The sequence below is a fragment of the Grus americana genome, chromosome 1, assembly GCF_028858705.1.
Source record: "Grus americana isolate bGruAme1 chromosome 1, bGruAme1.mat, whole genome shotgun sequence".
Classification (NCBI taxonomy): Eukaryota; Metazoa; Chordata; class Aves; order Gruiformes; family Gruidae; genus Grus; species Grus americana.
In genome coordinates, this window is record NC_072852.1 from 196595810 (window position 1) to 196611198 (window position 15389).

Below are 15389 nucleotides of genomic sequence, written 5' to 3' on the forward strand. Positions count from 1 at the left end.
AATCATTTACTTTTTGACATCTCAAAAACTATGCGTATTAACTCAGCACTATCATTTCTTTTGCTCTTGAAAAGTAAATAGTTCCAACAAAATAAACAAGATTTTCTTTTTATGCAAACCATGAGAAAATCTTACATCTTTCTCTTTAGTTGGGTCTCTTCAGTTCTTTATTCTTTTCATAAAATATAAGAATATAAAAATCAAAAAAATATAAAGTATAGACTTTCCTGGGCCAGAACTTTTCTTTATATTAATACATGTACATGTGTGTACACATAGCTTATAGATAAGCAATATTGTGGAATAATTGCTTGCTGATTAGTGTATTAACTTAATAAAATATGAATTAGAATAAGTACTTCTGAATCTTTAATGTTTAAAGGACTTCTGAATGTTAACGTAAATAGTCTCCTAAAAATCCGTTTACAAGAAGAAAATGAGTTTCTATTAAGTTAAAAGTTGCCTTAAGTGACTAACACTTAAATATTTCAATAGCTACTGTATAAAGGATTACATTTTTAACAAAAGACTAAAATATGAATGCATTCTTAATCCACTGCGGGAAAAGAGTAATTTCAAAGGAAACAATATATTACCATTTAAAGTTTGAAGGATGGCTAATTAAAATGGCCATAAAACCAAAGCAGCTCTACAATTCATGTCTATGATGTTCAAGGGATTCTCTTCATCTAGGGAAAGTTATTGACATGTCTTTTTCACACTATTCCAATAAAACATATTATTAACTGAAGTCCTTGCAAGCATGTAACCTCTCCCCAGACAGAGATAACTGGCTTTGAGAAATTTTAATTTTTTTATTTTTTTCCAATAAAACACTCAACTGTAGGAACCAGGAAAAAAAACCAAACACCCCAACAAAACAGCAGCCTTCATATATACTAATGAAAAATTAACCAAAAACTTCTCTACTTTGAAATAAAAACTACGTACAAGACACAGTATACTGTAAATCTTATCTTAGAAATGAATGATGACTCGCAACCTCACTAAAATTACATTGTGACCTTCTACTGAAAGTTTCTCAGAAAAAAAACCTATCACTAGCGGTTCTTACTGATACAGTGGAAATTGTTTGAAATACTAAGTTTTACTTTTTAAAAAAATTATTCCTGCCAAAGAATAGTTACAAATATAAATCCTTAATGTCTTTGCTTGGGTATTACACAAGATTGAAAGAAAAGGAAGATGGTGAGAGTTACACAAATCCTTTCAAATACCCTTCCAGCCTCAATCAGGTCTGACTTTGGAAGGACATTGAGAGTTCAATGACAATCCTCTGGTGGGCAGAACATACAGGCTTCATTTGCCAACATACACAGTAAGTTCAAGATATGCAAGAAACTTGACTACAGCTTGGTTTTAGACTACTGGAACAATATATGAGTTACAAGAAATTTGCTGCTAGTGCTGCGGTGGGTACCGACAGGCTGAGGCAGCAAATATTCAAGGTAATAGATTCTTCTGAGACCTGCATTAAATTCTGCAGAGCCTAAATAAGTATTATTAGAAGTCCAATATCACATAAAAAAAGAAAAAACCTTCTAATACAGCAAAACTGATGCATAGCTAAGTATTTATGGAAACAAATAACTGGGTGCACAAACTCCAACAGATCTCACCAACTTTATTAGTATTTCAATCAGTTAAAACCTCTCTAATATTAATATTTAACCACAACAAAATATAATTAGAGGAAAATAAAGGAAAATGGCTGTATTAAAAGGTGAACATATATTCCTACTGAGTCATACTGAAGAAAAAAGATGGTACTGAACATATGATGGTAACAATGTGGTGAATATGGAACCACGCCTCACAGAATTAGACATGCTATTTTCAATAGCACAATTTATATAAACATTCACTTAAGGGCCTAAAAAAAATGGAGTTTGAATAATCTAATTATGATTTATATATAAATAGAAATATCATGCCAGTGATCCTCACAAAAAAACCCTAACAATTTTAAGCTTTCCCTATGGGACAGTTTACTATTCCCCTATATTAAAATGCCAGCAGGAGTACTAAGGCAAACACTGAAAAGCCTGCTTCAAATTGTCCTTCCTGAGACTTAGCTAGTAGTAAAGGTGGCTCTCCATTCCTCATCTCAGTAAATCTTAATACTGTTCACGAGGAAGTGAAATACTATCTTGAAAGGTAAACTGCAAGGAGAAAGGGCTTCTTTCACTTCACATTTACATCTCAAACACAGTGTCGTGGCACACTGCTGTCACGGTATCAAACCAACGTGGTTGTGGGATTTGAAGGTCTTTTCACAACATTCACACACAGTGACTGTACAGGCTACCTACATGTGCCTGGAGCTCCTGCTGCTATTCTCATTTCAGATAGAGAAAGGGGTCACGTTAACACATCCCTCTTTTTTGCTATATTTTCATTTCTTGCATTGTTTTTATTTTTGAAGTTCATTGTGACTGAGGACAGGGAAGTAGTAAACTTTGAAATTCATTTCAGACGGTGCTCAAAGATACTTATGAGGTTAACGCTTCTAATAAAGCTTTGTAGCGTGCAACATATTTGAATTAAAATCTAGGTTGTATTTTGAATCTGAGAATTCACAGAGATAAACAGGATGAAAGAGAGGGGATCAAGCATGAACTCTTATTAGGAACTCAGTGTCTACAGTTTTTTTGGATTCAATGGAAGTTTACAACTTAATGAAGCAGGATTTCATTAAGCTCATGTGTATACAAATCAGCATACAACATAAATACTTTGTAAAAACAGAGGAACCCATTAAGTATTCTACGTATACTTTCTTACCTTTGCCTACAAATTTACTCATCTACCACCATACACCTATGTCTCTAAGGCTTGTAACACATTCAGAGGTCAAAAATTAAGCATTTACCATTTTATCACTATAATGTTTTATACTTTAGAGATACTCTAGACTACTAGGTACATTTTGAGAAGGGACTAAACAAAGTAAATAAAACCAGACTATTTCAATAACTTCTTTGAATCAGCATCCTTAAATTCACCATATATTTCTTTTTATTATAAGCTCTCTATCAGCTCATTAGCATTATAGCTGTGTATTTCCAAGTTAATTTAATCTGCTTAATTCCATAAACAACTTTAAAGCCATAAGTTTTCTCCTCAATTTTATTTGGGATAAAACTGATCTTACAATCTCTTTGCCTTCTTCCTCTCTTGTATTATTCTGGTATGACTGTGGAACTTTCTCAGCAGAATCGTTGCACCATACTTGATATCAGAGGTTGGAACAAGCTCTCAGTGCCTCAGGCCACTCAAACCACCCCAGCTGAACATGCTCCATTTCCAACAGGGGTCACGAGCTCTGAAATCTACACTTTCGTAGCCCATCCTGAATGGAGACATGTCAACTGGACACAAGCACATCACCTTCATGCTCCTGGCTCCTAATCCTGCAGGTTCAGACTGACAGCAGAAATGGGATCTCTTACATTCTGAATAAGCTCAGAGCCTGTCTTGAACTGAATATAAAAGCAACAGCCATTCGCTGTCATTTCCATCAGTGACAAAGGCATCACTCTATAGCTATAACCTAGCTTAAGCAAACCCAAGCCAGACAAAGATTTTCTCTGCTGGGGGCTATACATCTGTTCTCTCTCAAGTTTAACACAGCAATGACGTCTTATCACCTCAATGACATTCATCAATTTCTTTCATATGCTTTATTGCATATTTTAATGGTGCTATTACTCTGAAACCGTGACACAGAACTGGATAAGATAAGCTTGTTAGCAAAAGTACCGTTTGAAGATTGTCAACAACTCACTGTCTCATACAAATGATAAACAAGATGTGTTTGCTAGCAAGGGAGTGGAAGGAGCGAAAAATAGAGTATTATCCAGGGGAGCTTAAGGAAAGAAGGTATGGAGAGGGTGAAGGGGATCTGTTCAAAGCTCTTCAACAGGACAATTTTCTTCAGCTATTTGCGTAAGGCACATTTTATCTCACTATGCTTTTATATTCTATTAAAGGCTATCAAGATGAAGACTGACTCGGTGTTAAGATTATGTTAGAGCGCACTTATCTAAGTAAATACACATAAGAGTAGGAGTAACCTTCTTCCATGCTATGCCCTAATGGATGTGTCGGGTGTGGATATAACAAGTTATCTATCAAAGTATGTTAGGTTTCAGTTGTCATTTTTCCTAGTATTTCTGCAGTACTGTTGATAAGGCAGGCAGAACAAATATTTTCCAGGGACAATCAATTTTGTGAACAGTTATCTATGAAATACTAGATGTCAAAAGTGGTTTTGATTTACACCTACCTTTAGGGAAATCTCAGAAATCAGAGATGTGAAAGAACTCAATTTTTTCCATCCTCAAGAGGGAAATCAAAGGATTGTTCTCATCATTTACCTACTTTGTTATAGATGAACTAAACTATGTAATTTTTAACAAACTATTCCTACTACATTTCCATATTTCTTATGAAATATTTATTTCCTCCAGTCCCCTGTAAGCTGCTATAAGCAATCTTAATCCTGTGCAAATGCTTCAGTCTTACACATTTCCTGAGAATTATTCTACTGGAGAATATACACCATTTAATTGGAAGGAGACTTATTTTTATTTAAAGGAAAGTGCTTATAAACTCTTTCAATGGGTTTCATTTGAATTTATTTTCACTTAAAGCTAACAGATCCCAACAATAATTTCTAATGACAATTTCATAACATATTTAAATCTTTTTGTTCTGTTATCCAGTATGACCTAAATGGTGAAGTTTCCCCACACATAAATACCGCTTTTGTATTTAAAAGCCTAATTTTTTAGAAAGAGCACCTCCTAACTCACCTCAAGGTAACAGTATGCATCCACAAAAGCTTCTGTTGACAACTAAACCATTTAAATAAAAATGTCTATGAGTATTATTTACACAGGACATCTAGGTTCAGAGAATTTTGCACTCAGCGTAGAGAAAGAAGCTTCCAAAGAAACTAAGAGCACCCAGTCCAGGTCCCTACTCTGAACTATATTCTCTTTTTAATTATACAGGAAGAGGAGAGAAACAAGCCAGCTTTGCCTGAAGTAAGCTCTTGTGAATACTCCCCCATGCCTCTCATCCATAAACAACAGTATTTGAACCTAGGTAGTTTTCAGCATTGGCATCCATACTTCCAGGAGCTCAAATTGTTGTGCAAACTTCTTTCATCAACAGTGTTACTTATCCTTTCAAGTATTACTTACAGATAGTAAAGAAATTGGACTGTGAAGGATCCCTCTGAGATCCCACTGGACACTTTCCAAAAGTAGATCATTTTACTGTATTCTATTTAATCCTTTATACACTTTTCAATCCAGGTGATAAGGCTGAGAGGCATATAAACACAACAGTTTTCCAGTAAGACTGTAGAGCACAATATAGCATGAAGCAGACACAGTAGTGCAACACATTCATTTGGTCAGCAGAAGCATCAATCACTTTCCTAGCCTGTTCCAATAGTTACAACATGTGAGCCAAGTGCTGGCTTCTTTCATGGTGACACTGCGATTTATCCCCTGGCATCAGGAAAGACTGAAGTTCAGTTTAGTAGATAGTAATTGTTTTAATTGGTTTAAAAAAAACATTTACAATATTTGCCCCTCTGCTTTTTGGCAGCTACCTAATGCTTCTTGTCAGTCACAAGAGATTGCTGAAGGTTTAAGTACGTACAGAAACTTCCTAAAGGATCTGCGCTGTGTAATATCCATATCTCCTGATGGTTATATCTTAAAACCATTTCATTTTATTAAAAAAAATATTAGAATTCAGCTAACTTTTAAAGATCAGAAGTCCAAAAGACACAAAGAGCTTGAACTTTTTAAATGTAAAAAAACCATCTTGTCAGAATTGTATGACTGCGTGGAACACATTTCAGTAAGTTATAAACGTGGGAAATAATCATAAATTGGTCTTAATAGTGAGATTACTTATAACATACAAGAACAATTAACACTACTTTGCAAGGTAAATTATTTTAGAATAAGCTTATCTTCTACTTTTTGTTTTTCATCCAGATTTTTAAGTCCTCTTATATACTCATCATCATTTTAAAGAATTACTTCTAGATTACATACTCTAGAAACAAATCAAGAGTGGTGGTAAATACATGTGAGCACATATTCATTGTAGACTGCAGTGCATGTCTAGACTAGGGGTAGTTTATATCATCTTCAGGTACTTCTCTGGCAAGGACCGCATAGAGTATGATATGTGATAACTCAGCATCCCTTTCCCCCAAAAAGAGCAGAGTAAGTTAGGCAGAGTTAATTTCAGTGCTACAGTGGCTGCACAGATTTCACAGCCTGCAGTATGATTTCCATACTACTGGAAGATAAATCCCAAGTTCCCACACTTGTATATGCTTGAAGACTATGTTAAAATTAAGAGCTAAAGTAGGAGGTGGCTACATTTATACCAGATAAACCTGATCATTATCTATACAGGGTTATGTCTGATATAACTGTAAGTTAAAAGAAGTAACTGTACTGCAAATCATTACTCTCAACTTACCTGGTGCTAGCCCAGCAGTAGCAGGACTTCCCATGGAGGGGTGAGAGAACAAGGCTTGAGAGAAGGCAGACATACTTGACTGGGATACATTACTCAGCCTGGAGGTTGATCCTCCTTTAGGAATAAACTCACTTGCAGAAGGATTTGGTGTCTGTTTAAAAACAAATGTAAATTAAATGTTTATTTTAAATGTGAAGAGATGGACAGTGCCTATTGGTAGAAAATACTTTCTAGGCAAGCCTATCGAGTGCAGGGGATATTTCTAATTTACATACAGCTTGCTGACAAGAACAGCAGATATTGGAAGCTGGTCTGCCTGAACAAATGTAGATGTTTTTCTAGCTTATGTCTGAAGTAGCATTAGCAAGCTTTCCATATGAACAGCTGATGTATGAGTTCATACAAACACTTTGCAAAAGGCTTTCCATAAGCATTACATTATAAAGTTGGAGAACGGACTTCACACTGAGAAAGCCTTGCCACTGCTGCACAGACTGTTCCTACGTGACTTTAGAGATTTCATGTCAAACTAAGTAGCAGTTTCAAATTAAAGCAGTAAAAATTATTCCTACTGAAGAAGCCATCCCTGCCTCTACTTCAAATAGGCCTATAGGTTCCTTTTTTGTGAAGTTAGCTTCTGTTTTAATTACCTATTCCATTTACGTAGCACCCCTAATAATGAGGTTTAATTTGGTACCACAGAAACAAATAGCAGCAAAGTGACCATCAAACATTCAGTATCTATTAGTACATAAAATACATCACACAACCAACTTTTAATTTCTGTTAGAATCCATGCACAAGGTTTTGTAGTTTTGGGGTGGGTTTTTTGTTTGGTTTGGGGTGGAGAGGGTTAGAAAAAGAAAATCCTAATTAGAGCTCAAAAGGCAAAAAACTTATTATTGGACAGCCAATTACAAAAGAGATTAATGGAAGAAAAAAATTAAGCCAAGAAATAAAACTAATTATTACATGAACACACTGAAAAGCTTGAAGATTATTAACTGGCAAAGTTAAGTTTATTAAGTAACCTTCAGAGTACCTCTCAAAAGTGTCTAAATAAAAGAAGTAAAATGAGAAGACAGTAACAACTCCCAGTAGATAAAGGATACTGTTAAGATAATCCATAATTTTTTTTTTTTTTTAAAGCAAATTGTATCACTTTAGGTTTAGGCAGTTTTCAAGTGACCAAATACATCAACTGTTAGTTAAGTTACTGATATTGATTTTTACCAATATGAATAAAGTGGCATCAGAGAAATTAAGTTAGTGCCCAGTTAGAAAAGTCTGATTACAAAACACTAAGAGAAGTATTTAAAAGTATTCTTTTGTGTGTTAATTTGTTTTTAATATCTTTATTTGAATACTTCAGCCAAATACCATAGTATTAATATATTTCAAATCACTGGAAAAGAGGATTCTAAAAGCAGTAAAATTAAAAAGGATTATCAGGTTTAAAAGCAAATAGTAAGAATATTCTGCTTTTAATCCCACAGTAAATTTCAATCACTATCCACCTAATATCACATATTAGTCATTCTATATGTGCATGTGTCTGAATATTCAAAGAACAGCTATAACCAAATACGTAAACTGGTGAAGTAAAACACTTAGATTTACATGGGTAAAAAGTTCATAAGAATCCTAAAACTCTTCAATCAAATTTAGTTAAGGAAAACTCGCTAAGGTATGCACTAATGTAGCAAAACAAACGGTAAGTTGCATTATACAGACTGAAAACAAACAACTGGTACATTTAAACTGGAAAGGTAATATTCTGGACTTATCTGAATTTTAGGTACAGGAATAACTAAGAGAATGGTGTTCTTCAAGATAAAATCTGGCATGCAACAATTCGGCCAAATCTGCACTGAAACTAGAGAAAATGACAGAGGTAGTAAAGAGCAGAGTAGAATTTGTCTAAATAGTGACACAGCTAAAAAGTCAAATAAAAAAACCTGGGTGACCAAGGGACAATTTGGAGCATCTTGCTAAAAGCATATAATTCCAAAGAACTATATGAGAACCACGTTTTCTCCCCTGCTAAAACTACTATGACACATCTACAGATCTACCACACCAAAATACTGTGTCAACTAGGTGGCAAAGGCAGGATATGGCAAAAAAACAGCAGCACGCAAGTGGAGAGACAGACACCTTCTGGAAGATAACCTCAGCCTTTCCTAGAACAAGTGAGAGAGTTCCTGAAATCCCACCCATATCATTCTGGCTAAACTCTTACTTACCACTGTCACCAACTGATTCAATTAATGCCTACAGAACAGGGCTGGTTTTTATTTCTAAATGCATTTTGCAAGTTTTCACAAACCAGTTTTGGGTCTCTAAAAGTTCCTTATATATCCATCATCATTTTAAAATAAAGCTACTTGAGAGCTCCACTTCACCGAGTAGGTGTTTTAGTTTACTCAAGTGAAATAGTCAAACTCGGGAATCTGCTAAAGCAGTTTGGGTTTATGCTGCAAAAGTACAGACAGCAGTAGGTCAAGTCTGATGGAAATTCAGTTTTCATTGCATTTTTTCAATGAAAGTGTTTTATACGAGTAAACAGCTTTGATTTGCACAGCTAGACCCTTTGCTATAAAAGCCGATTTTACTTCTCTCATGTTACAAACATGAAGTTGTATTACAAGACTTTCCCCCTTGGTAAAAAAGTGATTTAAATTTTGGTTCCAATTTTAAAAGCCCTTTCCAAATTCAAGCAGTTTTCTTAATACAGAAAAATACCTGAGCTCTGCAGCTATCAGTCAGAATAAATTAATCAAACTAGTACAAGAAAATTTAATAATTTGTGGTCAAAATTAGTTAATACTTTGTCAAAAAACTGAAACTTAAGCCCCAGGCCACATTTAAATATGTTCATATATGTGAAGCTGCAGTTCTTAAAACATTTCCGAAAGCATACGAGTTTTCATCGGAAGTAAACCACTAATTTTTCTGCATATACTTTGCTTCCAACATAAAAAAAAAAATAATCCCAAACACTTTCATAGCATGCACGACTATAGGCTGGGCGAGGAACGGATTGAAAGCAGCCCTGAGGGGAAGGACTTGGGGGTATTGATTGATGAGAAGCTCAACATGAGCCGGCAGTGTGCGCTTGCAGCACAGAAAGCCAACCGTGTCCTGGGCTGCATCAAAAGAGGCGTGACCAGCAGGTCGAGGGAGGTGATCCTGCCCCTCGACTCTGCTCTCCTGAGACCCCACCTGGAGTACTGTGTCCAGCTCTGGGGGCCCCAGTACAGGAGAGACATGGAGCTGTTGGAGCGAGTTTAGAGGAGGGCCATGAAGCTGATCAGAGGGCTGGAGCACCTCTCCTGTGAGGACAGGCTGAGAGAGTTGGGATTGTTCAGCCTGGAGAAGAGAAGGCTCCAAGGAGATCTAATTGCGGCCTTCCAGTATCTGAAGGGGCCTAAAGGAAAGATGGTGAGGGACTGTTTATCAGGGAGTGTAGTGACAGGACAAGGGGGAATGGGTTTAAGCTAAAAGAGCGTAGATTTAGATCAGATATTAGGAAGAAATTCTTCCCTGTGAGGGTGGTGAGGCACTGGAACAGGTTGCCCACAGAGGCTGTGGATGCCCCTGGATCCCTGGAAGTGTTCAAGGCCAGGTTGGATGGGGCTTTGGGCAACCTGGTCTAGTGGAGGGTGTCCCTGCCCATGGCAGGGGGGTTGGAACTAGATGGTCTTTGAGGTCCCTTCCAACCCAATCCATCCTATGATTCTATGCAGGCTAGAATAAGTATCTAGGGTGGACGAAGTGAGAGAATGAATATCACTATTAGTTCTTTAATATTTAATCTTTTCATTATTTTTCAAACTTTGTAGACAACCTATTCTGCACCAATAAGCATGCAAATATGCCAAAATTAGGAAGCCACAGTCTTAATGGCCAATGATTCAAAAAATTGTGTTCTTGGTCTGGAAAAAAAACCCTACTTTCACTCTGGCAACTCTTAATACGAAGTGTAAATTCCAGTGTTAGTTTTACATTTGGATCAATGGTAAGCTTGAAAATCTGTCTAAAAGGGGACTATGCTTTAAAATCCTACATGGCAATTTTACAGTTTTTTCTTTTAGTATCTTACCAAACTTCCCAAAATGACATTGAGTAAAAAAAAAAAAAAATTAAGAATGAAAATAATCTATATTAATTAAAATATTTTCTTCATTCTGTATCATGTTTTAATTCCCTACAAGCACAACCTTAAAATGAATTTCACTTAATTAGTCATTAATTACCCATCTCAGAGTAAAGCAACTTACTCATGCTAGATAAGGCTTAAAATTTTAAGTGAGAGTAAGTCAGGATTGGTAAAAAAAAGGTAGAGAAAACTTTTATTAAACCTTGGGAGTAATTAAAAGAATGGAGATGCAAAAAATACTTAAGAGGACATGTAATGAATTATGCAATGCTGTGATGTTAAAAACAAGAGCAGCAAATGCACTTTCTAAAGCCCAAACAAGAAACACAAAGCCTGCTAGTGTTGTCTGCACTACGCAAACTAAAGACTGTATTTTCAGTTTCAAATGCAAATGTCCTATAAAAAGGCACATACAAAAATATTTCCAAATATAATTAATATATTTGCAGCAAACAGCATTAAACAGAAACTAGTACAGCTTTTGTCAGCTATGTTAGATTTTCCTAGAAATCCACCTAAAGTAACTTCCAAATCATACATTTGCTAAAATTACTACCATTCCTTTTCCCTCTCAATCTGGCCAGTTTAAATCTCATCCCACTTCTTCCAGTATATTCATAAAAACACCGTCAAACTAAAGCAGGGAGTAACTTCCCCAGGCATTATCTGAATTAATACCTGCATCACGCATTCCTACCAGAATGTTTCCATGAAGAAATTTCACCAAAATACCTTATTTTCAGATTATGTCTGCGCTCTCTCAAAGAGAGAGGATCTTCTTTTCAGTCAGCTTTGCAAAGAAACTTCCAAAGACAGACCACAAAACTGTGGTCCATCCAACCCCATATACAAAAACAGTTTCTATACTTCTGTACATCAGAGAATGCAAAATGTTATAAAACACATATAAATACAGTCCAAATGAAGGCTGAATTTAGTCATGATGCAATTAGTAAGGATAGAGCTAAAAGAGAGGCAAAAAAGCAGGGAGAGGACTGTAAAGCTACTCATTTGCGTCACCATTCAGCACAGACTTTATCTGTCTAGTGGCTTTTATGCTTTTAAAGACATAAAAGGAAATACAATTAAAATATAGTGTGTAGGGGAAAAAACAATGATTTTGTGGGTACCACCAAAAAAAAAAATTCAAGACTCCTAAAAGGAAGGTGCAGATGAAAGTAAAGAGCATGCCAATGATCTCAGCTGAAGACCACTGCTGGGAGGACCACAGAGCAGCATGCAACATTACTGTATGCTGAGGAGTTACACATAGCAATAGATTTCCATAGTGCAGAAGATGAAAAATCCTATTTCATCAACCATCAAATACATATGCTTTTTTCCTCTACGCTCTGCAGTGATAATCTCCTAAGGCCCCACTGCTGCATTCATTCATGAATGAATCCCCAAAGCGCCACAGAGTACAGGATTATGCTGGTACGCAGGGATGCACAAGTTATAGAGCCTTTGGAAGGTCATACAGGGATATCACAGGAGTACTGAAAACCACCTTTCTCTCTCTCATTTCCAGTTCAGCATCTCACAACACAACACAGAGCCGTACACAGCAGCAGCAAAGCCACCACCTCTGTTTCAGTGGCTGTAACACTACTCCATTAGCTTGGTCCTGGTCCCACATTCTACCAAAGCCAGCTACCTAAAAGCAAAAAGTAGGCTGATTTCATTTTATTTCAGAAGCATGTGGTAATGTACTTACCATGCTAAAAACTGGATACAAGCCTTTTTGTTCTCTTTTTATGTTCTCCTTTACCTCCAAATTCATGCTGATCTGTTCTGACATCCCAAATTGCATAACTCTGTAATGGTTACGGAAAGCCACCACTAAACTATACCCACGCTATAATCAGGGCAGTTCTCTCCAGTCTATTTTTGGCATGGTTTTCAGGATATCTCTTAGGAATCCAAAACCATGCAAAAGTGTTGCCTGTTTTATGTATGTGGGGTTTTGATTATTATTGGGGGGGGGCAGGGGTTGTCTTTGTTGTTGTTTTTAAGTGGACAGATATACCATACAAGGAGCTTCACTTCGCATAGCAAGTATCATTGCAATCCCTTTGTTTCCAGGAGGGTTGCTTGTTAACTATGACATCAGGGAAGGAAACATTCTGGGATGTCAGAGCAGCCCAGCAGACACTGGAGGTCACTAAGGGCTTCAAAGCAAGTCTCTTTCTCTTCCACTATTAAATTTGTGCAACATGCTTCCTTATTGCAATTACTGTGACAAGTCATCACATCACCCCTACAATAAGCTCAAATAATGTTGATGAATTGAAATCTATTACCCACATTGCTCTACTGCTCTTTTAAAAGAGTTAGGGACAAGTTCATTAAAACTGGGTAAAATTTGTTGGCTAAAGACTTTTTTTTAAAAACCAGAACATAAGCTCAGACAAATAAAACTACTAGCAAAGTTTTGTTATAACAAGTAGATCTCATTAAAAACTAAACTTTCAAAGACTCAGAATATTTCCACATTTCATTAACAAAATACTTCAAAGTAGTGTAAGAACTATAAAGTTTTAAAAGTCCGTGTTCTTGATACAAAAATATTTGAAAAATTCATTTCTATGATTTTTTTTTTGTTCAAGAAGCAACAAAAAAAAATCAGCTATTCATGGTGCATAAGAACTGATCTGCATAACAAAAAAATGTATCCCTATTATTTTAAGCAGAATCGCCATTTTTATTATAATATATATCACGCGGTGGTGTAGTAGCTCAGGATATTTCTTAATATAGGGTAGGGCATACTGCTGAAGAACAAACTTTGATTTGGGTTTTTTTTGCTTTTTTAATGCACAACCCAGAATCCAATTCACTCTGTGGACTCCACTTCTAATCATGTAAGTGTAAGAGTATTTAAAGTAAATAGATCTGGATTATAAATTCATAACCATGCATGAGAAACAGCTACACTGTTTTACAATGCATGTTGTAAGCCACCTTGCTTTTTAAAAACGGCCACTTTTTGGACAAAAATCTCTAAGCATCGCACCATGAAATAGTGTATTCCTACATCTTAAAACATACATTTGGAAGAGTGGGGATTCAAATAGACACATGAGCTTCAACACCTGCCCAGTATTGCAAGCCCTCAGCAATTTTGAAATGTAATTCTGCTGTCTCATCATCAAACATAAACAAAAAAAGATGTGCCTCCATCATAATTTAACCTTTCTACTTATTGCTTAGCATTCAGCCAAAATTTAGGTTGTATAACCTATATTCACACCTGCAAAAATCTAAACAGCTTGTAGTTCAAAATACTGAAGAGGAATGCTCTCTGTGGATTATATACATACTGAAGTGGAAAAACAAGGTGAATCTGAAATCTCAGCACGAAGCTACCCATTTCTAAGTAGTTTCGTGTGGCAAACTTCTCCAGCCATTTTTTGTGTTTTTATAATTAAAATTTCCACTTTCTAGCAATTTTCAAGCTTTGTTTTAGCTCTAACTCAGAACATGTTCACACTATACAATGATCAGAATGAAAACATCAAGATAAAATTTGGTTTCTCCTCTGTGTAGAATTTTACATATCCTCATAATGTTCTCTGCAGCCTGTTTTTACACCTTTCCCCATTCACTCCTGCCAGACTCCACTGTTCTCTGCAATCCCTCCCCCTTTTCATATTTCCCATGGCTAGAACATCTGTCTGTTCTTATTTCCACCACTTATGCACATACATGCTTTTCTAAAATCCCACATCTCCATGAGAAGCAATGTAATTGCATTGTATAACACAAAAATTTTATGCTGTAGAGAGTTTAAGTCAATTATGTAGCTCGGATTCTAGCACAATAAAGGAGCTTGGAATTGCACCCTTCAAAAGCCATGTGTTCTGCAGCCAATCCCAAGCTACTGCTTTAACCTTAACCTTCTCATTGCCACTCTTTCAACATAACTTTGGAGGGCATAGGGACTGAAAAGACAATTGCTTCTGGCCAGAAGCTCCAAGTCTCAGACTACTAGCTCTCCAGCCTCCAGAAACATTAAGTTTTTCTGCTCCACTCCAAGTGGAATAGATCAACGACAAACCTTGCTGTGACACAGAACCACAGAGAAAACAATGGAGGACATGTGTACAAACAGGGCTTCCCCTGCCCTTTAACATCCCCATGAAATTTGAAGACCAATTTTCTGTTTCTCTCTTCTCAAAGCAACTGTCTACTAACTAAGGTTTGCACTCCCATTAGATGTGGTAAATTCAATCCATCAGTCTTCCCTCCCTTGAGAAAAGTAATGCTTCACTGGCTCCAAGCATTTCCCTGCAACTATGCCTGGTCCTTCAACCAATGTTTCCTTTATGCTTCATCTTTACTGTGCCAGTGGCTTTGCTGCCTTCCCTGCAGCAAAAGGGCCAAGACAGACTTCAGCCCCAACGCAATATAGCATCAGTTTGCCTGCATCACACTGCCCACGACTCCCAATTTCAGTAATGCAAAGATATCCAAACATCAAGTAATGCAACACTAGTATTGGTATGGAAAGGCTCTAGTCAGAGCTTCATGTCGGCTCTTTACATGGCAGAACTTCAGTGAACCAAAAGAAACTCTTAAGGTGCCACAAATTTCAGTTATACGGCTATTGTCAATTTACCCATTTCACTCAGAAAACATCAAAAAACCCATAACCTTCACAGAAAGACTAATGATCTCTGAAGAATCA

The 15389-nt window shown here is 36.4% G+C and overlaps 1 protein-coding gene across 6 annotated transcripts in view; it reads right to left on the reverse strand.

Annotated features, from left to right (window-relative positions):
• The window catches only part of PAN3 (poly(A) specific ribonuclease subunit PAN3), an 81974-nt gene that overhangs the window by 28554 nt on the left and 38031 nt on the right, over positions 1–15389 (reverse strand). For all 6 annotated transcript variants that reach the window (XM_054817746.1, XM_054819369.1, XM_054816873.1 and 3 more), the window contains one exon: positions 6538–6688. In XM_054817746.1, coding sequence (XP_054673721.1) covers positions 6538–6688 — 151 coding nt within the window. The remainder of the gene's footprint in view (positions 1–6537; positions 6689–15389) is intronic.